General features: G+C 42.8%; 1 protein-coding gene across 1 annotated transcript in view; it reads right to left on the bottom strand.

Moving 5' to 3' along the window:
- Positions 1-27,836, bottom strand: part of CEP85 (centrosomal protein 85) — a 2,011,196-nt gene that overhangs the window by 404,138 nt on the left and 1,579,222 nt on the right. Inside the window, exons 12-13 of the mRNA XM_044083921.1 lie at positions 27,331-27,438; positions 8,369-8,594 (exon numbers count right to left, since the gene is read on the bottom strand). Of these exons, the coding sequence (XP_043939856.1) occupies positions 8,369-8,594; positions 27,331-27,438 (334 nt within the window). The remainder of the gene's footprint in view (positions 1-8,368; positions 8,595-27,330; positions 27,439-27,836) is intronic.

Raw genomic sequence — 27,836 nt, 5'->3', positions numbered from 1 at the left:
CAAACTAAAGGGGTGGCGTAAGCCACAAAACTATGGGCTAGGCTTATAAATGCCCTCGGGCAGATAGCCTAGTATGAACCTATGAACCTATATACCTTGTATCAATTCTTAACCAACATTTTTGTATTATGTTTAATTTGTTATAATTATTTAAACTGCAGATATTTTGTTTTATTTTTGAGGACTGTAAAATTATTGTTCTTAAAACGTTTTGTAACAGTTTGGAGCATTTCATCCAGAGGCGCTGCTGAAAATGGGCTTCCACCCAGTCGGGCGTTCACAGTAATCAAATGTCAATAAATAAAATAAATACAATGTGGAAGTACAAATAAGAAAAATATAAAGAAAATGCAATGTAAATGCAGCCTATGGAAAACATGAGTAGGTGAAGTGTCAACAGTTAGATGAAAAAGATGGTTAAAATAAGAAAATTGTAAACTGCAGGAACTGGGTGAGGAGATACAATGATAAGTAAAACAGAGGAGATATGCTCAAATATGACAATGTATGGTGAATATAAATAGTATGATTTAGTTTCAGGAATCTTAAGCTTAGTGTGCAACATGGCTGGTATTCATATATAAAAGAAGACAAGACAAATCAATAAATGTGTGTAAGCAATTTTAACCTATATGTGGTTATAAGACATGGTGTTCTGTACAAAACAAGAAGTTATGTACTCACCATAACATTCGATGTATGTAGTCCATCGTGCCTCACATTCTTACCTGTGGGTTCGGAGCCGAATATCGGCTCCAACTTGGCCAAACTTTTCTAGCTTTAAGTCTTGTATTGGCTGGGCTAAGCAGGTATCCCATGGTGCACTGCTCCATATCCCCAGATCTAGTTTGCTGTAATACTCATTCATACCCCATGCATACACAACATCCAGATAAAAAGAATAAGCTAAAGTAAAGGGAACTCTGTAGATAGAAACCTAACCTCCAGATCCTCCAGGAATGGGAAGGGGGAGGTGGGAGGTGGGAGGGTAAGTAAGAATGTGAGGCGAGATGGACTACATACATCGAACGTTATGGTGAGTACATAACTTCTTGATGTTATGTAGTCCTATCTTGCCTACATTCTTACCCGTGGGACAGCGTCCCTAGCACCTACATCCTGGGTGGCTCATAGGAAAATACTCCTGAGTACTGTGGAACCAAAGGACGACCTGCCCCTAGAAACCACATCCAATTTGTAATGAGAAACAAATGTGTGAGGAGAAGCCCAAGTAGCTGCAGCACATATATCACCCATTGACAACTTGGCTTGATAGGCTGTAGATGTAGAAACAACCCGAGTAGAGTGTGCCTTGACCGGAAATGGCAGATCTTTTCCTCCTGCATGGTAGGCGAAAGAGATGCAACTAGATATCCATCTGGATAGGGTGATCTTGGAGACCGGGGACCCAATTTTGTTTTCCGAAAAGGAGACAAATGGTTGATCAGACTTCCGGACATCTTTTGTTCGGTGCAGATAGAAATGTAACTGTCTGTGTACATCCAACTGATGAAATTTAAATTCTGCCTTGTTTGAAAAATGAGGAAAGAATACAGGCAACTCAATGGATTGATTAAGGTTAGACACGGAAGCCACTTTAGGAAGGAAAGAAGGGTTTGATCTAAGCGAAACCCTGTCCTTATGGAAGATTAAGTATGGAGGTTTGATAGAGAGGGCTTGAATTTCTGAAACTCGCCTTGCTGAAGTGATTGCTGTTAAGAAGCCTGTTTTCCAGGTCAAGAATTTCAATTCACAGGTAGCTGCAGGCTTGAAAGGTGGTGAAGTCAGGGCTTGTAGAACAAAATTGAGATCCCAGGGCATGATAGGTTCGGAGACCAGGGGACGGAGTAACAGAGTACCCTTCAGGAAAGCCTTGCAGAGTCTATGTGCCATGAGACTAGGCTCATTACCAACATGAAAATTAGAGATCACTGCCAACTGAACTATGATGGTAGCTGATGCGGAACCCTGATGGAAAAGCATAGACAAAAACTCCAAGACTGAAGCAATTGGAGCTGTGTAAGGATCAATTCCTTGGGTATGCGCCCCAATAAAAAACCTCTTCCATTTGCTAGAATAAATCTTCCTAGTAGATGGCTTATGGGAGGAAGACAAAATGTGAACCACTACCGGTGACACTTTATGAAGCCTAACTAACGATGGAAGTGGAGTAGCCAGGCTGTCAACCGGAGGGTCATCAGAGAGGGGTGGAACTGTCCCGACATATGTGTCAGTAAATCTGGTTGAGGGTCCAGAATCCAAGGAGTGTCCACAATGTCTGGATGCAGAAAGGGGAACCAGACTTGACAAGGCCATTGTGGAGCAATCAGAATCATTCTGCTTCCCAAGGATTGCACTTTCTGAATCACCTGTGACAGCAAGGGAAACGGAGGGAAAGCATAAAGCAGACCAGAGGGACAATCGTGAACTTGAGCGTCCCTGGGTGACTCCCCATGTGGGGGAATCAGCGTGAAGTAGCTGCTGCATTTGGCATTGAGGGGGCTGGCAAAAAGGTCGCAGCAAGGCTGACCCCCATCTGCTGAAGATTCGTTCTGCAACTAGATGATTCAGGGACCACATGCAAGGCATCAAAATAGCTCTGCTTAGCCTGTCCGTAATCACGTTGGGCTTCCCTGGAATGTGCGCTACCACCAGAAACTGTTGGGAAGTTACTGCCCACTGCCACACTCGCATGGCCTCTCTGCACAGGGGGTAAGACCTGGTTCCCCCTTGCTTGTTTAGATACCACACTACTGACATGTTGTCCGAGTGTATTGCAATCGTCCCTAGAGGTAGAAAGCTCTGAAGTGCCTGAAACGCAAGTAGCACTGCTCTCATCTCTAGGACGCTGATATGCAGATGTATCTCATGATCTTGCCATGTGCCTTGGACTGTCCTGCCAAGATAATGCCCCCCCCACCCCATCTGGGAGGCGTCCGTGGTCACTGTGGTAACAGGGATGGGTGGAACGAAGGGCCTTCCCCCGTCCAAATTGTTGGTGCAAAGCCACAGACTGAGGTCCTGTTTGCATCTGTCCGTGAGCAAAATGGGGTGAGAAAGTGGAAATTTTTGGAGAGACCATTGAACAAAGAGGAGCCATTGGAGAAGTCTCATGTGCAATCTCGCTAGAGGGACCAACATAATTGTTGCTGCCATGGTCCCCAGGAGTTGGAGATCCCATCTTGCCTTCGCTTTCCTCAGGGGCATCAGGATGTGTATCTGTTGTTTTAAGACTCTGATTCTCTCCTGCGGTAAAAATGCTCGCATTCGAATGGTGTCTAATTCTGCGCCTATAAAGGTGACATGCTGCGAGGGCAACAAAGCAGATTTTTCCCAATTTAGTGTTATGCCCAACTGTTGACATAGGGTGATGGTAGCGTCCCTGGTTTGGACTAGTTGATGCCTGGTGGGGGCGGTAAGGAGCCAGTCGTCCAGATACGGAAACACTTGGAATCCCTGACGTCTCAAGTGAGCAGTCACCACTGCCATACACTTGGTGAATACCCTGGGGGCTGTGGTGAGACCAAAGGGCACTGCTCGAAACTGGAAATGACTGGCTCCCAGCCGGAAGCGTGAGTGACTCCTGGATGCCCTGTCCATTTTCACATGGTAGTAAGCATCCTTGAGGTCAATGGAGCACATCCATACCTCCTCTCCCAACAATGGGAGAATCGACTGTAGTGAGACCATACGGAACTTGGACTTCTGTACAAAGTTGTTCAGTTGGTTGAGATCTAAAATGGGTCTCAGGTCCCCTGTTCTTTTCGGCACCAAAAAGAATCTTGAGTAAGTCCCTAATCCGATTTGGTCTGAGGGGACATGCTGGATGGCTCCTTTTCCTAGCAGCTTTTGAAACCTCTGAGGCTGCTTGATCCCTTTGACTTGGTGGAACTCCTGGGATCTTTCTGATTGAAGGGGGGTCTGATGCAAACGGAATGAGATAACCTCCAGAAATTATTCGTAATACTCATCGGTCCTGGGTGATGCTTTTCCAGGCTTCCGGATATAACGAAATTTGACCCCCGACTGGCTCCGGATAAGCACAGCCGGGAACTCCCTCAGGAACGAGAGTAAGGAGAGCTGCGAAAGGAATCATGGTCTACCGAATTGCGGGGGCCCACTCTGCCTCTAGGGCGGCATCTCCCTGAAAAACCTCCCCCTCCTCTGCCTCTGGAGGGGGACTCACCTTGTGCGGCAGGAAAAACCCTCTGTGATTTCTTGAGCCACATCTTCCCACCACACTGGGCCTTGGGGTAAGGCCTAGAAGGAAGGGAAAAATGGACCCCTAAGGCAGACAGGGTCTTTCTCTCTTGCTCGCACCTGGTAAGGGTGTCTTTCACTTTGGTGTCTTTCACTTTGGTTCCGAACAAAGAAGAGCTGTCAAAGGGGGCATCAGTGAAGGAAGACTTGAAGGCCTCCGCGAAGTGACAAAGGCGCAGCCAGGCTTGCCTTCTAAGGGCGACTCCTGAGCTTGCTGCCCTACTCGCTCCCTCGGCTGCATACGAAATGAGCCGCATGGAGGAGTTGACAATGGAATTGAGGGTAGACACCTGGGCGTTAACCGTCTGGGCCACCGCCTCAGGGATGTTACCCGCAAGAGTATCTCCTACCTCCTTGAGGAGATCTCTCTGGAGCATTGTGAAATGAGACAGATAGCTCAGCGACCATAAGGTAAAGGTTGCTGATGAGAGGGTACGCATCCCGTACTGGTCCATGGCCCAAGACTCCTTGTTAGGAGGATGGACGGAGGCAGACGTCTCTGCTACTTCCTTCTGAGTGGCCGCTGCCACCACCATGGCATCTACAGGGACTCCTTTGGACAGAAACTCCTTGCCCTGGGGAGCAGAAAACTACTTGTTGGGACGCCTGGGTATGGGCTCCACAGAATCAGGGTTTTTCCACACCCTTCGACAGATCAAATCAAGGAGCTCGTCGAAGGGTGGAGACACCCAGGAGGCGGAGGGCTGAGCACCAAATGCCTTAAGGAAAACAGACTCCTCCTCGGAAGGGGCTTTGGATGGCCAGTCACCTCTTTGTTTCAGTATCTCCAGGATGTCGGAGAACGAAACATCATCAGAGGATGACTTGGGGGATCCCTCTGATTCCTCGAGGTCAGTATCAGAAGTGAGACACTCATCCTGGGAGTCTATGTGCTTCCTCTTGCACGTTTTCTTTCTAGGGGGCTCCACAGGCACGAACTCTGAACGGCCCTCAGAAAGTTGGGGACCACTCATGGGAGTATTCCTAGGCCTTGGTGCTCTTCTGTCCATGGAGAAGTGGTGATCAGAGGCTCTCATCGGAGTGGTGGGGGACAGAGTGACTGACCCGCCTGATATAGCTGACGATCTGGCCAGCGCAGCCTGCATGTCCTCGAAGGCAGCCCCCCCCCCGAGTCCGAGGACCGGCCAGCCTCCGAGACCATGACGGGAGTTCCCCAAGCCAAGGCACCGAGAGGGAGACTTGGAACAAAAATATGTCCCGAGATGTCCCCCTCGGGCGCGACTGAAAAATCCTGAGTCCCGAACCCCGAGGACGGAGCCGACGGGGTCAGAGCTGATGTCGGTACCGATGGAGCCAGAGGGGCCATCGAAACCGACCTAGGAACATCACACGGCGCGGAGCACTCCGGCTCTGAATACAGAGATGCGCACGGAGGAGAAGGAATGATCGAAGAAGGGGTCGGGACGGGCTCTGGAGCCGACAGGGCCGGAGCCAAAAACAATTTTGCCAAAACCGGTGACTGTAGGAGCCTCTGGACCACCCTATCAACATCCACATCCGAAAGGGTCCTGGAAGATTTGGAGGATAGGGAGGGAGATCAAGATCTCCTCTCAGGAGAAACTGGTCTGAGACTGGACGATCGGCTCCGAAGAGGTTCCAATATAATTGGAGCCGACGCCGGTTCCATCAACACTGACACCTCCTGTGGCCTCGAGGACAGTGGAGCCGAGGAGGTCAATGCAATTTTTCTGACTTTCTCCAGAAGCTCCGATGAAGATGATGGAGCTGGAGATCTCTTTTTAGACTTGGATGACTTAGACTTAGCACTGGGGGAAAAATCCAAGGCCTCTTCGAAAGTGGGTTTCAAGAGTCCCTTTAAGAATAGCTTATTCTTTCTCTCTTGAAGCACTCTGGGACTGAACGCATGGCAAAAACTGCAGGACTCCTGCAGATGAATGGCTCCCAGGCAATAGACACAAATAGGAATGCCCATCGGTGATGGATATTTTGTACCCGCATTTAGAGCACTTTTTGAAACCCCGAAGGTTTGTGCTTCTTGGAATCTTTGGACATTTTTCACAACAAACACCAACAACGCAACCTAAGAAACGGTCTGACAAGAAACTCACAGACACTCAACACCACAAAAAACGCGGGAAGCAGTTATAAATTGTAACAGTACACACGCACTAGAGACACACACCGAGACAAACTATGTAAAAAACCTCTAACTAAAACGGTTAATGAACACAAGTTAAGGGAACAGGACCAAACCTCTAACTTAAAACGGTTTAGTGAACAGACAGGACAAAGGACTAGGTCCTCTAACTGAAACGGGCCTAGCCCGAGGGAACAGTTAGCGGGAAACCACAAAACAATCACACTACCAAAAACCTAAACAACACTAAAGACAATAGCTATGAAAATAGCTTTTAGTTTATGAACAAAATTTTTTCTCAAGACAAGAAAAAGGTACTTAGCCACAGCCAAGAGTGAGACCACATCCGAGCAACACAAGCGGCAAACGAGATCTGGGGATATGGAGCAGTGCACCATGGGATACCTGCTTAGCTCAGCCAATAGAAGACTTCGAGCTAGAAAAGTTTGGCCGAGTCCCACGGGTAAGAATGTAGGTGAGAAACGACTACATAACATCTTAATTTATGCATTAATCCAACTTTCTCTTGGGAGAGGTTCTGCCTCACTACAAGCTTAAACAGAATAAAGAAGGTATTGGAGAACAAGTTTATTTATTTATTCCAGTCTGATGACCTGGGAGGTCCACTGGGCTCGGGGAGCCCGTTTTCAGTGGAGGTCCGGGGAGAAAAGCTCCAACAATACATAGTTACATGAATAATTACTAAGAAACTTTGCATTATTGACAAATTCTAATTACATATATTCTGTTCAGGAAAAGGGTGATCAGCATAAGATTAAGAACAAGAATTATAGCAAAGCTCTATATTCAGAAAGCCCCCCCCCCCCCAAATCCCTTCCCCCAAAAAACAATCATTACATTTAAGAAGCAACATCATCATCAGGCTTGGCTTACACTACCAAATCTATCCTCTGGCACAATACTCAGTCTTATCAGCTGTTTGGCTTTGCTGATAGACTGAAAATGCTCCATGGGTCTGAAAATTTACAGTCAAAGGATGACTTCTGCTACGCCACAGTGCCTTTTTAGACTACCACAGTTTTACATCATCACCAATGCCTATGATCCAATCTTTTTTCAATAGAGACCTCCAAGGGCTGTGATTAAGTGGTTACCTGACACAGCATCTACCTCTTGCCCTATTCACGTGTTCCATTAAAAGTTTTACTTTGAAGTGTAACTTCCTTATTTTAACCACCCCTGGGGAAAAAAGTTAGAGGACGATTTTAATATTTGGTTTCTGTGCCTTCCCATCAGATTTGGCTAGAGGAAGCCTACCAACAGTAAGAGTGGGTTCTATAACTCATTCAAATAGTCACTGCAGGAAGATGTGGCTTATATTCTCATTTACATTTCTGGATGTGCATCACCAGAACATTTACTTACTTTGGTAGAGGACGGCTGCAGTAGGATCCCATGCATTTGTTCTGAGTTGCCTTTTGGACCATTTCTTTCCAGTGTTTTGAAGCAGTCCACTTCAACACACAGCCATACCTGTCAAATATCACAATTCCAGTGCTAACACACATTATGAGAAAAGAATGTTTGCTCATGTGGTTAAGGTGGAACCTGAACCAAACACTGGCCTTCTGAACATACCTAGAACTTTTGCTGAATGACCTATGGCTGTGGAACATGAATTGAAGAGGGGGAACATCTTTATCAAAAAATTGCTTTCCAAAAGGTGGTGTATCCTTTATCTCCATTTTTTCTTCCTTTAGAATAGCAGGCATTCATAAATGAATGATGTATATTAACTTGCTGGAAGCAACATCATGGGATGACTCAAAGTAAATATTGTGACAGGATCAAGTTCTAGCCTCTTAAAAGTATTCTCACTTCAAAATGTTAAAACTTTTTCTGAGGAAGACTACATCACCCCAATCTCTGAAAACTTCCAAAAGCATGACACTCCTAGTTGCAGTGAACCTTTTCTATAGCTAAAATAGTGGAAAGCATGAATCTCCCATGTACAGACACAGTACTTACATTGCATTCCCAGAAGGAGAGAGAGATTGGGGTCCTTGCCTTGAGTTCTTTGCATCAAAATTTTGCAGACGGATTGCAAATGGCGCAAACAAGTGAACATTTCAGTGTGAAGCTTCTGTGTGAGTTGGAAAGTCTCTCTACTCAATGACATCCTTTGACAAGACTGTGTAAGTTGCTCCTGCAGTGTCAAGTTTTTTTCCATTAAATCCTGGTTCTGAACAGACAGCTGTGAAAAAAAGAGGGAAAGTTTTAATGTGTTTACATAATTTTGGTGATTTAATTCTATATATTTTTATTTTGAAAGCAATAAAATACCAAGCACTACGTCATGCATGCTTTGATGAAAAATAACAGCAGGCAGTAAAGTAGTTAACTCAAAATATCAGTTACACAAGCTACTCGCAATGAAGCACTGATTAGCAGGGTTACAATATCAATAAATCAAATGAAATAGATTCTGCCACTGGCAATATAAATTCTTTACATCTGACTATGTCCTGCAGTGCTCTGAACTCTCAATGACTACTTTTAAAGCAGTCATTTCATTTTCTGTTTATGCTTTTACATTATGAAACACAATGCTTTTTAAAATTACAGCAAAAGTAAAATCAGGTCTTCCTATTGTGACAAAGACTCACAGGCCAAGAACTATAAAAATAAAAGGTTGGCAGCCATAACAAACAAATATTTTGTATGAATATGAGACCAAGTAATGCACACAATAAAAACGAATCAAAATTTTTTAAACATCTACTTAACTCAATAAATATTAAGCTATCTATACTGTTTGTGTGAATAATGGTCTACCCACAGCTGATATAGTCCGATTATGATAGCCCTGTATTACCTACCAAGGTACGCTATATACTGGTATTATGCAATGGCATTACTAAAAAAATGTATTATGTAACTTCACATCTGTTTAATCTCTTCTTAATTTCAGAATCTGGCGAAAGCTTAGTGATATATTATGCACGTGTATGTCCATGCAAAGCACATCAGATTTACTGCCACTTTTTAAGGAAGTCATGAATATGCATTTTACAGGAATTGTAAGTGTACATCTATCATGTATGTGATTTTTCAGGTGTGCGTTTTTAATACTATTTTGCTTTGGGAGGATTACTGTGTGTGGTGGTGGTGGTGGAGGGATGATGTAGTTGATCGAACTTCATTTCTCTTTTTAGTGAGGTAGAGATAATGTTGGTTGCAGCACATTTTGTTTGAAGCTGCAGGAAGTCGTTTTATTTTGGAGCCACAGCTCTTCCCCTCAGAAAAGCTTGATTTATGAGCATGTATTTATGAAATGAATAAAACATTATTGATGCTTTTGCATAATGACCGAAAGCTGTACATATGCATACAATCTTTGTCATGGGGAAACTGGAAGATGGGAAGCCTCTAGCATTAAGTACCTGGGGAATCACTAGCATGTAAATCCAGGTGTATCAGATCCATCTGTTAAAGGGCAGAAGGTCCTCTAGCAGTGGTAAATGTGGCAATTCCTCTGCCGAGAACCTAACCATGTTTGAGCGGGTTTCTGCATGTTTGAACTGAGGTGGGTTACCACAACTCTGAGCTCAGATGCCAAACTACTAGAGGCTTCTGAGCTTACAAAAAAAAAAAAAAAAAAAATTTTGCCCCCCCCTTTTTGCTTGATTATACCATTTACTGCACTATTTAGTACTGTATTTTAATACTGTAAACTAAACTGCACTATTTGTACTGCATTTGTCTACCTTACTGTGCCTGTTAAATCATATTCTGTTGCTATTTTCATTATTTGCAAAGTATTTGTTGCTACTTTTAGCTGTTTGTAAAGCATCGGTTTGGTTTGTTCTGTTTTCCCAATAAGTAGCGTTTTAAATAACTGATTTGTTTGCTGTTTAAAACATTCTTTAGTGTCTCCTTGATGTTTAAAATATGTTTTGTCTCACTGCTGATTTTCCTGATGTTCAAAACATTTTTAGTGTTTCCCACCTAAATTAGTGTAGCTAGTAGCTGTACCACAGTCTAGATACAAGTTTGCTGCATCTGTGTCCGTTTGTAGTGGCAGTCATATTTTGAGCATATTTTCCAAACCATCTTTGATTGGAAGGGGCCCTTCTGCACCCTTGTGACAGAAGTATGCTGACTGGAACCTGTCTGGTGAAGCTTGATTAGTCTAGGGCTTGGAGTAAGCACACTCATTGGTTCTTTTCAGTTTTTTTTTTTTTTTAAAGTTTTAGCTTCTGGTATTTAAGCCCTGCATCTGAGTGGGTTTCTGCTTGTTTGTGAATTGCACACTGCAGCGCAATTGAGTGCCATAGCTGGATAGATAATTCAACAATTTTTCCTTAGATACAGCTATAGTACATTAGTGTAGTCCTCACCTTTTGCACATCTGTGGTCTAAGAAGTATTGCTAGTGAGCTGTGACCTATTAAACCTCCAGCCAAAAACCATGTCAGAAATACTCATCTATCATGCACCTCCTAGATCAGTTCTGAAAGCACCCCCTTTGTGATAACAGTTCTTCAAACCCAGCATTATGGACAGTTGGGCCAGCTTTGTTGATCTGGGTATCCTGAGACAGTGTAACAACTGCCTCAAGTGCAGTGACAACCCTCTACTGATAACTCACTCTAGTACAGAGTGCAAGCGATGCATCTACACCAAGAATCTTGAATCCATACTCTCTCTCACTCAAAACAGTAACACTGAAGAGGTTATCAAACTCACCCACCACTACTCATGCACATAATACCACTGCTCATACATACAGTATGCACCCAACACATAAATCAACATAAGCGGAGGCTCTCTCAAAAAACTTAGCAAAACACCAGAAACCTCCAAAATCAAAAGACTGCTACAACTAGCAGATTTCCCACAGCACCCAAGACACACAGCAACACCAGTGTCTCACCTAGCAATCCCTTAAGGTGTACCACTCAAAAAACAAATTTTCTTGTCACTGGTGACTCCATAGTGAGACACACGGATGCCCCACTCACTAGGTTAGAAAAAAAAGTCACGGTCAGCTGCCTGTCCAGTGCCAGGATTCGTCAGATGACTTCATGCACGCAGGTCTCTTGGCTACAAACACTGTTATGACTATGTCATAGCTCATGTTGGAATGAACAACATGAGACGTACCTCACTGGGCTATATGAAGAGAGACATGATTGAGCTCTTTGAGTACATGTCCCAGGCAGGTATGTCCCTAACCTTGAGCAGCATATTACCCTCACCTAGAATGATACCACAGTATAAACAAAAAATGAAAGACTTCAATAACTGGCTTAGTTTTTGTCATTCTAAAGGAATCCAGTTTCTGTCTGCCTGGGATGACATGGCTGACAAACCTGCTTTGTCAGAAATGGTTTGCACCTGGCACCATCAGACATTTGGCTACTGGGAAAGGCTCTTGTCTCCCCTATAATGCCTTTTTTAGGCAAAGTCTCAAAACAAAATTGATGACGTAAAAATTGGCAACCATAACAAAATAAGGATTATGCTGCTAAACACTAGGAGCTTAAACCAAAAACTGTACAACCTGGAAGCACCTCTATCACTGGAGGATGTAGATGTCTATGCAGTCACACAAACCTGGTCCAAGGCGTCTGGCCTTGCAAGGCTACAATGCCTTCCACACCATCTGACTGCAAAATGAACATGTGAGAACCAAAGGAGGCAGTGTTTCTATCTATATGAGGGATAAATTCACATCTGAACTAGTCAGACTGGACAACTTCATGGAGTTACTCCAAGTTCAGATTACTGTGGGTAAGACCCCTTTCAAGTCACAGCTTGTTATAGATCTATCCCTCTTCATGGATCATGATGCGCACAAGGCCAACTTGACCAAACTGGAGTCAATCCAAATATTGCCAAAAACACTGGTCATGGGGGGTTTAAATTATCCTGGACATGGGCAGTCATTACTAAACACAATCCTGGGTATTGACTAGAGTATCTATGGCACATTGGGATAAAATGGTTAGGCTTGAAATGCCCTCCAGGTCGATAGCTTAGTAACCTCCTATGATCCTAGAAACCTCAGCATAAAATGGATGTACTGTCTACCTTTCTGCTTGGGGGCACATATCTTCTGGTTGTGAATGTTGTGATGTCAAAGGATGGGGCTAGAAGAGTGTATACACGCACTTCACAGTCAGATTCCCATAAGTTCAAGTTAACATAACAGATAAATAAGAACAGAAAAATCAGGCTTTTCTGTAACTTGAAAAAGTATACATCATGAATGCCAGATTGAAAATGTGCCCAGCAAATGGGGAACAAGAGAGTAATCATTACCTATTGCAGAGGACTTTCTTACAGATCAAATGATGTTGTGACTATGCACATCTATTACAATTTCATAGTTGTATACTAATCTAGTGACCACCAGGACCTTTATAGAACTACACATGCAATCCAACCAAATTGTGTCCCTATGATCACGGGCATTTATTAGGAGGGGATATGTTAGTAAGTTTCTAGAGGTTGTGTGGGGTATGTTAGAGGCAGACAGTAATACCTAAATTATCAGAGACATGGGGGTCAAATCCAGGATGAATTTCTGATTACTCATCAATTGGTCAAGGTGACTCAAACAGGGTTAGGAATAGACTCTGTTTCACATGGATTGGCAGCCTGTTCTAGAGCATGGGATCCTCACATCTGTCTCGACAGCATGTCTTTTCTATGTCACAAGCAAAATTTAAATCCTTGGATCAAGTGGTTCTGATGCTGTTTGTTTTGCAGATGTGCAAAAGGTCCTTCAGAACTGGATCAGAGGATGCCTTGTATGCCAGGATAACTCACCTCTCAGTAACCTGTAAGAGACAGAGTGGAGAGATTGGGCTTTAAGGCGATCTGTATAGAACAATGTGTTTATACAAAGGATTTTCCAGGTAAGGAACCTTTGTGGGTGTTCCAACTGTTGCATAAATCCAATAAGGTATACGCCAAAGGGGACATTATACTCAATGATGGGTCTGATAAGAACTGAATAAAGGGGATTATATTCAGCTTGTAAGTTCATCTGTAATGGGCAAATACTGGGAAAAAAACATAAGCAAACTGATGCCCTAAGAGTGAGTGCTCATAAAGCAGAGTCCTGAAGCACTGAAGTGTCGAAGGAGACTAAACTTGTAGAATAGTGGCCCAACCAATAAAGATTAAAACCGTGAATAAAATCACACAAGCTAATTGCCTTAGTCCTTTGAGTTACAGAAGCTGCTTGATAAAAGCTTGATGTTGCTGTATCTTTCGGCTTTTCCCGGTTAGGGGTCGCCACAGCGGAACTCCGGTCCGCTAATGATTGGCAGTAGGTTTTTACGTACCGAGTTGCCAGCTCTGACGCACAACCTTCAACGAAGGTACGCCCATTCACGCATGTCTCCACAAAGAAGACGCTTTAGCTGAGAATCGAACAGGACGTCATACTGTGAGGTGACAATGCTACCGCAGCACCACCACCGCAGTCAATAGAAGAAATAAATGATTAAGTGGCTGATGAATGATCCCAACAACTAACTCTTGAAACAGGCACTGGAAACAGGCATTTTATGCGATAAAATAATGCAATCCATATGGACAGAGCTTTCTTAAACAGAGCTACATCTTCCTTACATTGAACAGAAGCAGCATACGAACCTGGTCCACCTATCTAAACACATGAATTTTCTTCAGGCAGAACCTGACTTGGATATGAATATCAGTAGCATAAAGGTCTCTCTGCAACGGTTTTTGTCTTCACAAAGAAGAAACAGATGACTGGACTAGCTCAGGGACAATTAAGAAATTTATTTTTGAGTGGAAATAAAGTTGTTCTGAAGGGACATCCAATACTTGTGGTGGGGGGAAAAATCATTACAAAGGTCCTCCAACTCAGGAATCTTGACAGCAAAAATTATATCCAATACAAAAAAAAACCCTTTCCACAGGAATTTCAACATTACTGATCTAGAATGTTTAAACAGGGGACATGACAAACCTGCCAATCATGAAGCCCAAAACCAATAAAGGGGAAGTCTCTCCCCCACCCCCAAAAGTGGACAAAGGATGCATTATTTAACTGTGGAAATGATTCACCAGCAAATGCTGGGTTAATTGTGCTTTTGGCAATGTCATGATTGGGAATCCCCCCCCCCCCACTTGAGGAATGACTGAAGCCCAACACACAAGCACCTAATACAGGCTTGATGACCTGTAAAATGACCAACTGAGGTGGTATCAAATACCACTTACGTATACAAAAGTTCTTCCACCTGTTAGGGTTAAGTTTATTTACTGGAAAGCTTCTCGGCAGCTCAAGTCACTTCAGGCACCCCAGCCACAAGGTCATATAGGAAAAGTTGATCTAACACAGCAAACATGCCAGGAGATGGATATGGCTGTCTCTTCAACTATGGAGGGGACCACTCTGGATATTAACTGAAGTATTGAAAACACACGAACAGCCAGTAATTCACCAGTATCTTACTTCCTTTATTTCCAGCGATCTGGTACCTCGGCAATTCGCCTTCAAGGATCACAATTAATTGAGTGCAAACATCACATTTATATACATACTCATTTAAACAATTAAATCTCCTAATTAATTAATTAAACAGTGAAAAAACTTTTAAAGTGACCACGAATTGATTATAGACTTATTATTATAAATATAAGTATAAATATAAAATATGAAATAAATAAATAAATATATGAACGTGTGCTGAATGTAAATAATTCATTAAATGCCTAATTCCTGATTCATGCCATTAGGCTTTAGAGTGTGAAACTTAAAAATCATTCTAGTTTCAAGCTCCAGTAATTTTACTACAATGTCATCTCCTCTCTGAAGGAAGGGCTTTCCCAAAATACTGAATATTAAACTATTAGAAGAGCCACTATGTTTCTCTTGGAAATGCTTAGCAACAGGGCTAACCAAATTTTGGTTCCTGATATCTTTTAAATGCTCTAAAATCTGTATCCTTACCATTCTTTTTGTTTGCCCTATGTACCACATATTTTTACATGAACAGCCCAAAATGTAAACCACCCCTGTTGATTTACAACTAAAATGATGTTTAGAAATAAAATTTACATCATTAATAACACTCAGATTCCTAACCTTATCACAAATATTGCAAGAACCACAGGGATAGGTACCTAACTTTGAAATTATAATATTCTCTTTCCTTTCTATTAAATTATTATTTAACAATTCCTTGAGATTTTTCCCTCTTTTGTATGAAAATGTGATATGTTTAGGGAATAAATGACCAATAGATTCATCATCACTGACAAGATGCCAATATTTTCTAACCAATGACACTAGTTTATCAGAAAAAGCAGTAAACTTGGTTACATAAAAAAGCTTTTCAAAATCTTTATTCTGTTCCATTGTGAAATCTTCATGTCTAGATTCAAAATTTATCATATCTACTTTTTTTCCAAGTAATTTATCCCTACATGCTAATTTGTTATAACCTCTTTCACCCAACCTCAGCACGACTTTGTTCAATTCATTGGCTTTTTCACTAGTGTTACTAGTGTGGTCAGAAATTCTCTTAAATTCACCATGAGGTAATGCCTTTAATAGATGATCAGGATGCATGCTGGTCGCATGCAAAAACATGTTGACTGAAGTAGATTTTCTGAAAGGCCTAAATCCTATATTTTCCCCATTTACAAATAGTGACAGATCTAGAAAATTAATCTGTGTTCTATTTAACTCATAAGAAAAAGAAAGATTGTGCCCATTACTATTTAATACCTCAAAAAATTCAAAGAATTCAATTATATCTCCCCTACAGATGAAAATAAGATAATCTATAAAGCGCTGATACAATATCACATTGTTCCTAAAAAAGTCAGTGGGATAAATGAATGTTTTTTCAAAAAAAACCATGTATATAACAGCGTATGAGGGTGCAAAAGCTGCCCCCATCGCTGTACCTTTCACCTGCAAAAAATAACTATTATTAAAGAAAAAATAATTATGAGTCAAACAAAACTCTAAAGCTTACCAAAAAATTAGTTCTTGGCCCTTCACCCAACATATCAAAGATGGAGTCCAGCCCCCATCTAATGTCTATGTTAGTATATAGTGATTTAACATCTATGGTTACCCAATAATAATCATGATGCCATTTGATTTGAGATATGCTATTGATGAGATCCTGAGTATTGGAAATATGAGCTACTACCTTGTGTAAATGTGCTTTCAGATGAAAATCTAAAAAAGTATTTACATTGTCCAAAAAGGAACCTATCCCCGGAAACTATAGGCCTGCCAGGTGGTTTTTGTAAATTTTTATGTAGTTTAGGCAGAGCGTATAGAATGGGTGTAGCAGGTTTTTTGATATACATTCTACAAACATCTTTATGTTCAAAAAAACCCAAACGTTCTCCCTTTTCTAATAAAAATAATAACTCATCATTAAACATCTTGGTTGGCTCATAATCCAATTTCTTATATTCCTCACCATTAGAAAGTAGAATATCAACCATCTCACAATAATCAAATTTGTTCATGAGAACCCAATTCCCACCTTTATCAGCACATTTGAATATAAAGTTGGATTTAAACTTTTTCAATTCCTTTAAAGCTTGCCATTCATTTTTGCTTAAATTATGACATCTTTTTTCCTTACAAAATATTTTATATGCTGTTTCAATTTCTTTAAAAATAACTTTAAAGAAAATTGAGATGGCAGGTACATTAATATTGGGTGTAAACTTATTGACATTTCTTAGATGTGGCACAATCAATTTACCATAACCAGTGTTGTAAATACTTTCATGGTTTACTTGTGCATCATTTTCATACAAATCATACAACTCATAGAGGTCTGACCCATCATAATCATATATGGACAAATTCAAAAGGCTGTCATCTAAATCAGTGCAACAGACATTAAAATCAACACTTCCAGAAACTGACTCATCTTCTCTTTTAAAATAAACCTTTAACAACAGCTTTCTAATGAAATCTTTGATTTCAAAATATGTCAGCAAGAGAAGGAAAAAAAGTCAGTATGAATTTACTACCTTTAAACAAAACATTTTTCATATCATGAGCCAATTCCAAGTTAGATAAATTTATACACATTAAAGTCTCTATATCTGAATTTACTGGGCTAAAACCTGCTTCACATACCAATATATTATTTGAAGCGGTTTCTTCCCTTCTTCGAACTGTTCGTCTGAAAGGAATCTCCTGTGTTGGATGAAACTAAGGCACCATCGAGAACCTCAGCTGCACTAACAGTCGCTGAAGTATTGGCGAAAGTTACATTTTTAGGAACATTCCTTTCCGTTGAAGACGCTGAAATGCCTCGTTGTCTCTGACTTCCATTCCTGACCTTTGACCTGCTACGCACAGGCTCTCGTTGCCATGAAAACAGTATGCCAGTCTCATAGTCTTTCAAATCGCGTATTAGCTTATTACGCTTCCTCTGAATGATTTCTCCTTCTAATTTACAGATTTTCTCATTCACTTTCAAAGTTTGCATCCTATAGCAGGACTCCCCCACCACCTCGTCCTGCAGATGCAAAATATCCATTTTTAACTTTTCATGAGCTCTCAAGTTACGTTTGATTAGAATACAAAGCCAACTGATAGTGCATGAAAGAGAAGCCTGTTTCCACTAATCTAAGAGATCAGACTTCTCTTCGAAAAACTGTGTGGCAGGAAGTTTGTCAATACGCAAGCCCCTTGGAGTGATGTTTAAACTTACATATTTCTCCAAGAGGCGCGTATCCAAGTACAAAGCTATTTCTTTTGGTCATGAAAGGAAGTAAGGTACTGGTGAATTACTGGCTGTTCGTGTGTTTTCTTAACTTCTATTGACTGTGCAAGGTGTTTTGAATTAACTGAAGTATTTTCTGCAATGCAAGAGGGTTGAAAGCATGACACCCCTCTCCTCTTGGCCACCAAGGAGTGTCAACAATTGTTACATCCTGCTAAAAAACAGAAAAAGGCAACAGTAGTGCTAGCCTTATTCATAGGAGGGATAGCCTTTATAGAACCTTTAAAAAGTACAGTTGAGTTTAGTCACAGCAGTTCTACAGAGATATCCTAGTCTCTCTGCAGAACCCTTTCAGTGAACTTAAGAGTTCTCTGACAGTACTGACTGTAACCATGCCCTGTATATGCAAGTCTTCTGTTATGTCTCTGAAAGCTAAAGCAAATTTGGATAACTGCAAACCCATAAGTAGCCTCAAACAATACTGTGACTGTTCAGCTGGTGGAGTCATCCTGATAACTTAGATGGCAAAGGGGAGAGGGTTCAAGACCATGGAAGGCTTAAGTGCCTTCCTTAGCCTATATTGATTGCTCCTCCTTTTAGGGTTAGATAGACACAGAAGAATAGTTTGAAGTGGGATTAAAGTGAGATCTTTAAGGCCCATTGCAATGGCAACTGCATGCTTCCTTTTAAGACTCCATCCTTCAGATAACACATTAAACCAAGGTTTTATCTGCCTGACTGGTGGCAGCTCAGGTTCATAGGTGTGTACTAGGCTAATGGCCCTGGAGCCTTTACAAGCCTAGTCCATAGGATTACCCTGGTATCGTGCAACCCGACATTAGTTCCCAGTGCCTCTGTCGAGTAGAGCCACTGGAGTGATCCCCAGGGTGAACTTTCTATTTCCCATCCACTCATCAAGATTTCTCTTGAAGAGGGCCAGTGAGGTGCTCTGCTTGACATGTACGGGAAGTCTATTCCATAGCATGGGCAGTCTCTGGGTTATGAACCTGTCCCAACAGCATGTTTTGAGGTTGAGGTCTCTGGAGCGTGTGGTGCACAGGGATTGGGATTTCTTTAGATGTAGGATTTCTAACATGGTCAGACATGGCTTTGTAAGTCAAGCACAGATTGCCTCTGAGTAGGCGATATGAGACAGAATAGTTGGAGTTTTTTGAGTCTGTCCATATAAGACAATTGTTTAAGGCCTAGGATCCTCTTTGTGAGGTACTTTTGCAGCCTATCCAGTTGTTGCAGCTGTCTAGTGAGGTACATGCCAAATGGGGCATTGTACTCTATGAATGGCCTGAGGGAAGAGTAGAGGGAGACAATAAAGTACAGTTTTGTACCTACCATAAATGTAGATGTTCGAGGATTCCATTGCTGCAGTCCTGACTATTGGGTATAGTAGTCCGCCCCCGGCCCCCAATGAGAGAGAGAGTGGCTGACGCGGGTCAGGCGCATTAGACTGACGCCAGTACGCCAGGGTACTAATGCGCATGACCGACGCCATATCCTCAGTCTTTCTTGCCCCAGATGTCAGAAGACCCTAAAAAGACAAGTCCCAACTGCTAAAAGTATAAGCAAAAAAAGACACCTACACAGCCACCCCTAAATACAAATAAAGCAATAAACTCATACACACAACCACCCCTAAACCATAAGGAAGGAGGGAGGGGTTGAGACTGTAGCACGGAATCAAGTGTTAGGACACAAGCAATGTAGGTGGAAAACTGTACTATCTTCTTGCCTTCCAGTACAGAAGGACTTTCTGACCACAGTGGCAATGTGGTGGTCAAAAGAGAGGTTGCTGTCAATCTGTGTTGCCGAGGCCAATCTGGAGCTATCAAAATGCCTTGGCCTGTCCCAGCTGTCCTTAATAGTACCTTGCAAGAAGGAAGAGGCAGAGGTGGGAAAGCAAAGACATGTAGCTTTTCACTTTGAAAGACAAGCACAGAGCTTCCAAGTTGTGTGATGAAACCCCTTTGTGCATACTTTTGGCAGCTGGTGGTTTAGTGGAGAAGTACCATCTATGTCGGTAATTCATAGGAACTGGGTTTTTCCCAAAGGGGATGAGGACACATTTTCGATGGCATTGAGCTTAAGGCCATGGTTCTGACAAGAGCTGTTGGTCTCATTATGTAACTTCAGAGAAACTTGCTTGTGAGGCCTTTTCTGTAGGATGTCAACATCACTTTGAAAGGGGAGTTGTATGGAAATAAAATCTCCCAACTGGTGAATGATATCCAACACCCATTTGTCTTGAGTAATTAAATCCCAATTTTCTTTGAAAAGAGACAGTCTTCCTCCCAAAGGAGCTGCCAAACGTGAATCTGCTGGCAGCTGAAAAGACAGGTCATTGGGTTTGTTTACTGAAGGACTGACCCTGCCCTCACCAGAAGTCTGAGCAGGTGAACTCCTGTTCTAGGCCTAAAAGAACCTTGACCCCTGCCCCTACCACGTCTAGACCTACCCCTAGACTGGGAATCATAAGCAGGATATGTCCACCCCTTAGCAGGCCAATTTCTACTAAACTTTGGTGGCTGCACCTGCAAAAAATCTTTAACAGTTTGCATAGACTTAGCTTTGTCCTCCATTTTCTTTAAAACTGCTTCCACAGGCGATCCAAACAACACATCAGACTGTAAAGGAGCATCCAAAATCCTTGTCTTAACATGCTCAGCTAAATTCTGATCCTTCAACCAAGCATGCCTGCGAAGAACAGAACTGGTAGCAGCCACCCTCGAGGAGGCCTGTACAGCATCAAAACCACATTGCAAAGAATGCTTACCCACTTGTTCAGACACGTGAACCAAATCCAGCAACTCTTTACACTCAAAACCTTCCGCCAAAGCATCCACCTTAGATTTCAATTGTGAAAGGAGATAATTCTGATATTTAAGCATGTGAAACTGACAATTCAATGCTCTCATGGCTAGAGTGGAAGAAGTATACACTTTCTTTCCCCACCTATCCAAAGCCCTTGCCTCTTTATCAGTGGGAACAGGATTTTTAACCACAGAAGCCTTTACACCCTTAGGCCCTTGAGAAATAGTTTCTGGGTCCCCTAGGACTCTTAAACAAATATTTATGAGCTTGGCACCCTATAATACCTATCAGGCTTAACAGGAGCAGGAGGCAAAGAGTCAGGGTTCAGGGAAGCCTCTGCAAAACATCTTCCACCACATTCAACACAGGAGGAATAGCTAAAGGCCTATGCTGGGGAAAAACAAGAATTCCCTAAGCCTTTTCCTGGAATCAGAGTAATCCTGGCCTTCCCATTTAAAGTGCTCCCTCATGGAATGCAGAGTCTCTGAAAATGAGAAATCCTCAGGCGGAGAAGCTGTAGGAGTGGAATCATCCACATCAGAATCAGAATAAGTAGGATACTCCTGCATATCTTCCACAGAAGATTCTGAAGCCTCTGAACACTGTTCAAAACTATCAAACTCGGTTCCACCCTAGGCCTCTTATCAGGCGGGGGCATAGAACCTCTAATCATAGTAATCAAATCTTCTGCCATTTTAAGCATATGTTTCTTAGGTACAGAACCCGAAATGCTAGGAGAAGCCCCACTGAAGCTGAACTAGGCCTACCTCTCAAAGAAGTTTTGGCAACAGAAGGAGAGGCTCTAACTACCTTGGGAAGAGAGGGAAGAACAGTCACCTGAGAAGCCCCCTCAGCCTGGCCTACCTCCTGAGAAGGCACATCCTGTAATAGTATAGTTTCTGCCTGGGACTCCATGGAAACTCCTGGCAAAACCTCCGGCTCCACTGAGCCTTCTAAAGAACCGACGTCCGGGACTGCCGGTTCATCAACCCTAGGCTTCACTGTTTTATCCTTGCGCTTCTTGGAGGAAGCGGGCGTCGGAGCATCCGATGGCATTTTATAATTGCAACGCTTCCCAAACACTAACCTGGCACAGTCTAACCTCCTCTTAATAGTGCGTTTGTTAAACCTAGCACAAGAGCGGCAACCAACAATGTCGTGCTCAGGCCCTAAACAAGGTATACACAAGGTATGATAATCCCTATGAGGTATCTGTTTCCCACAAGAAATACAGTTATTCACTTTTTCTGACATCCGGTAAAATACTGAGGCAAGAAAAAACCAAAATGTTCCCCAACGGGGTACTTAGCCAACTCTGTTTCGGTCTGAAACTCCGGTTTCGGAAATATTTCAGAACGCCAACCTGCACTCGCAAAACTGCTTCTGCATCGGACCATGCGGCAAAAAAGACTGAGGATATGACGTCGGTCATGCGCATTAGTACCCTGACGTACTGACGCCAGTCTAATGCGCCCTGACCGACGTCAGCCTTATACTCTGGTATTCGGGCCGACTGGACGCGGACTATACCCAATAGTCAGGACTGCAGCAATGGAAGACGAAGAACATCCTCTTTCTTTCTGGATGCAAAACCCTTAGTAATGAGATGTGCCACACAGAAGGACTTTCTGACCACAGTGGCAATGTGGTGGTCAAAAGAGAGGTTGCTGTCAATCTGTGTTCCCAGATCTGTCATAATGCCTTCTGTGTTCAGTGGACTACCATCGATGCGGTAATTCATAGGAACTGGGTTTTTCCCAAAGGGGATGAGGACACATTTTATGGCATTGAGCTTAAGGCCATGGTTCTGACAAGAGCTGTTGGTCTCAGTGAGGCCTTTCTGTAGGATGTCAACATCACTTGGGGAGTTAATAATAGCTCCCAACTTGCAATCGTCTGCAAACTTCGTCAGCCAGAGCCCCTTCGTGTTGGCTCAGACTTCAGAGAAGTAGATACCAAACAGAAGAGGACTCAGGGCCAAACTCTGTAGGAATCCACTCATGACTGGTCAGCAGTCTGACTTGGAGTCAGCTACTTTCACACTGTGGGTTCTGTGAGCCAGTTTGCAACCCACCTAGTGGCATAGGGGTTGATACCTAGCGTAGTGAGTTTTTCTATGATCCCTGAGTGGGGAATGGTATCAAAGGCCTTGGCCAGATCAAGGTAGGCTACAGGAACCACCTTGCCTTCATACACAGCTCTGGTGACTGACTCAAAGTCGTCGACCAAGTTGAGCAGGCACAATCTACCCTTCACAAAACCAAACTTTGTGGGATCTAGAGTTTGGGGATTCCCTATATCCTTGTTTGTTAGATCCATGATGATGCGTTCCATAGCGTTGCATATCAGACTCGTCAAGCTAATGGGGCGATAGTTCCCAGGGTCTATAGTCGCTCCTCCTTTATATGGAGGGATGACTGTAGCAGTGCACCATTCGGTAGGGACAAAGCCTGAGGTGAGGCTGTGATTGAACAGGGCATACAGGTGAGGTGCCAGTTCATTCCGTAGTTCATGTAGAACACAGCCAGGGATACTGTCAGGTCCTATAGAAGCTGCATTCTTGGCCTTCGACAGTGCTGTTTTAACCTGTGCAGCAGGAATACTGGGTGCCTGGCAATCTGTTGGTATGGTGATTGATCCTTTGGGGGGCAAGAGAGGAGTAAAGTTGGCAATTAATCTGTCGGTCGGTATACTGGCAATATCTGTTGGCTTGGTATAGGAGGTACCATTGTGCAGTAGCTCAGAGCAAATCTGGGAACTGCCGTGGAGATTCTTTACATAACTATAGAAGGCCTTGTGGCTGTCTTTACTATCTGCTGCAATTCTGTTTTCATAGCTAGCTTTAGAGGATTTGAGAACGGATCACAACTTTTTGTTGAGGTTGATGAGGGAGTTAGTCTTGGGACTTCACCTTACTCTGCATCAGTTTCCTCCTCCTGTTGTAGAGTTTGTTTATGGCAGGGGACCAACAGATTGACTTCCTTTTTTTGGAAGACAGCATCTTGTTTCTATTGGGTATGGGGAGATACATGCATTTGTGTATGGTTGTACAGTGCATTGGTGTATGATTCAGCGGTCATGCAACTATTCTCCAGTTGTATGGGTGCTGTGAAGTTAGCCATCTCTGTTTTTAGGAACCCAAAGTTAACTTTGGAGAAGTTTTTCATGGTGGTTACCTTTGTGGGGTAGGGGGATGTGGATTTCCAAGGTGATTAGCTTGTGATCATATCAAACCAGTGAGTAGTTGACTACTGGTGTAGAGCAACGGTCACCCATGTTAGTAATGACCAGGTCAAAGATGTTGCTACCTCTAGTGGGGGTAAGAATAAGCTGGTCCAGGGCATTGGAATTTAATGAATTCCAGGAAAAGTTGGGCAAGTGTATTGGTACATGAGTAGTTTTCCCAGTTAATGGAGGGGTAGTTGAAGTCACCCAGTATGAGAGTGTTAGGTTGGACCCTAATATTCTCCAGGGTGCTTAGGAATGTGGACTGTGAGTCTTGGGAGATGGTTAGGGACCTATAGCAGGGCTATGACCTAAATCACTGTCTTACCCAAGGTTAGCTGTACCTGAAGTATCTCTGATGCATTAGACACTTATAGAAAAAGGAGTAGGGGAAGTTCCCCCGATGTCCCGGCTAAATTTCCCTTAGAATGAATACCACCTTGAGTCTCCTCTGAAGAAAGGGCACTGGCTTAGTGGGAATAACCTCATCAACAAAGAGCAACTAAAATCGAGAAGGTCGGTCAGAAAGAGTCTCCATGTAATGTGAATTCAGAATAGAATTTCTAAGCTCTGATTTTGGAGAAAACTCCAGTAGGCAATCTAGTGCAGGCACAAAGCCAAGTCTGTGCTCTTAGTCGAGGCATTAGCACAGTTTAACTTCCAGTAGCATACAAGGAAGCTCAAACATGAGCCAAATACTGAGATTCTTAACCACATCTTCTTTCACGAAGACTTAGGCAAGAGGTAAACTTCTCCAGTACTTTACACCTTAGGGAGGACACTGTCTCAGAGCCATAGCTTGGCAGAGGAGTAAGCAATCATCATTTCCTAAGACATTATGCTCTTTGTCTGGTGGGAAAAAAAAAACTACAGTGTCTGAGTTCTGAACAGAACAGTAGAAATTATTGTACGGGTGCCTGGTCAAGACTGCTCTCCATTTAGCTAACAGCTTATAAAGAGCAACCATCCTTTCTGAGATACGAAAAGCAGAGTCATGCTTTTTCTAAGCTGTATTTGTGTTATCTTTGAAAGCAGACTCCTTTGGGAGGTATCCAAAGACTGTTATGGTGTTTTTATTTTTTTTTTTGGGGGGGGGGAATACATAAAATCCCAGTTCATAAAAGAACTTCATGAGCAGTAATGCTAATCCAAACAAGGGTAACCTGACAGCAGGTGGTAGATGTAGAGTGAGATGCGACCACAGCTCTATGCCATCTCAGGGAACACGACTTCCATGTCATCAGACTCTTCAGTGGATCCCAAGTGGGAGTAATTCTTGACCCCTCGGACTAGCTCCAGCAGGGACAGGTTCAAGTGGGAAATCAGCATGTGATGGCCATGTGCAAAAGATCGAGGAACGGGATCTGGTACTTTGAAGCATAACTGGCAAGTCAGTAAGGTGAAATGAAAAGTCTGAACTGGGCATTGTGCCAGTGTTAATCCATGCTCCCTAAGGGTGCTTTCCCACATTTGTGGTTTCAGTTCCCACCAATCCTCAGATATGTAGCTGAAGTCCAGGCACTAAAGAATGAACCATGGGATAGGAAAGCCTGGTGGAAATGTACTCAGCCTGGGCTGCTAAACTATGGTAGAGCCAAGAGTAACCAATGAAAGGGCAGTCCTAAGACTCAACTATTACCAATCTGTGCCATGGTGTCAAAATATTTATCAATCTCAACAGTATCATGCTCTTGTCAAACTACAGAATGGGTCGTACTCTACACCTGTGGTGCATTCACCCCAGGGAGACAGTCAGGGGGAGTACTTTCTCCAGGCCTCCTTTGATTTGAAGAGGAAGATAACATGAGCTTCAGCCTTCATTAGGTGAGGATGAGCTCAAAACATGCAAGGACTGGAGGGCCACATCAGAAATTAACATACTTCTAGAAGGTATGACCAATATGTACTACTCTCAGTGTCATGGTCCTACTGACAGTGCAGACTTTAGAAAAAATTTCTTCGGTTAGGTAGCTAATGCTGGAGGAATGGATAGGGGAAAGAAGAGATAACTGGTATGTTTTTTGGGGGGAAATGTAATGAGTTGACATTTTAAAAATTCCCTACAGAATACTTGGTCAAAAATGTTGGAAGTGCAAAATAGTTGCAACTGAGGAAATAATTCTTTTTTTTATTAGGATGCAAGATCTGAAATACTCACACAGTAAGGGGTTACCAAGTTTAATGATATTGGTTACCAAAAAGCAATTACTACAAAATGGAAATCAATGGTATTTGAAGTACTGCATACTTAACAGAGACAGAAGAATTGTCTCTGGCAGGTTATATGTGGAAAGTTCCCTGAAGCTTTAAAAAACTGGCTGGTGGTCATGCCATGGGCAAGATATAACCCAAACAGCTACTGTAAACAATGTATGCAGTAGGAGTGGAAATCCTTATGAGGTATTTGTTTCCCACAAGATAAACAGTTATTAACTTTCTCTGACATCGGCTGAGGCAAGAAAGAGTCCCCAACGGGGTACTTAGCTTTTTAGAAGTCTTCGAAGTAGTATTCGGTAGTAGTAATCTCTGGATCTGACCGACCGGCACTTGCGAACAGCTTCTGCTTCGGGCGCCACGCGGCAAGAAAGACTGAGGAAGATGGCGTCGGCTGATGCCTTTATAACCGAAAACTGCAGTGATGATGTCGGGTGAAGTGCGACACCAGCCGAAGCCGGACCCAGACTTTGGAACCCGGCCGACCGAAGGGCTGCCTGACGACAGGACAACCCATTTGTAAGGACTGCAGATGCATCCTTGAAGGACATCAGCTACTGCAACAGCGATGCAATGTTTTACTTCTAGCCCTCACACATGATGAATGTCTGTGCATGCACACGATGGAGACAAAGAAAGCACTTTGCTAACGTAGCCTAACCAACATCAATGACCAGTGCTGAATGACAGAAAATAACCCTCCTTTGATATGAGGAATGTAATATGCAGGGTCTTATAGTCCAATATCACTAGATATCTACAGTTAAAGAAATATAAAACAGCAATCACTGTTATTAGGACTGGAAAACACTTTCTGGCACATCACTGTCTAAAAGCCTAAGTTACATTTGTTTACAGTTAGCCGAGTATTAACAACATAATATGAAAGCATAGCAGTCTTCAGTAAGCATATACTTATCACCTCCCAAAAATATGCCATTAGGTTTTTAGAAGGAAAGCCACAACTAACCTCTTTTACAGCAGTTCGAAGCTGCTGCAATCCTTTCTCCTTCTCAAGGACCTCTTCCCTCAAAGCCTGCATGGCTCCCTCTTCTTGGACTATCCTCTGTTCATGAGACTTAAGGAAAGAAAAAGGAAATGGAACGGTTACTTGTGCATATAAATCTCAGCTTAAAAAAAAAGTTTATGAGCAGAGTAACTACAAGAGTCTATATCAGTTTGTCACAATGCAAATGCAGTGAACACGTATCATCGACCTTCATTCATCGAAAATGTTTTCCGCGATTCGCTGAATTTATAGAGGGCAAGTAAATACTTGCCCTACAGAACAACTTTGCCCTTTTCTCCACTGTAGTGTGATCTCGGAGTTGGCATATATAGTTGGGGGGGCAAAGACGCCCACTGGGTGGGTTTGATTTGCGTAGCTGTCAGTCCATTCGTTGGGCTGTAGGGCAAGTATTCAGCAAATTGCTGAAGCGATTTTCACTGAATGAGGGTTGGCGATCCGGTGCTCGC

Source organism: Protopterus annectens, chromosome 1.part1 (genome assembly GCF_019279795.1).
Source record: "Protopterus annectens isolate FY-2018-M chromosome 1.part1, PAN1.0, whole genome shotgun sequence".
NCBI lineage: Eukaryota > Metazoa > Chordata > Ceratodontiformes > Protopteridae > Protopterus > Protopterus annectens.
This window is presented reverse-complemented; position numbering and strand designations above follow the sequence as displayed.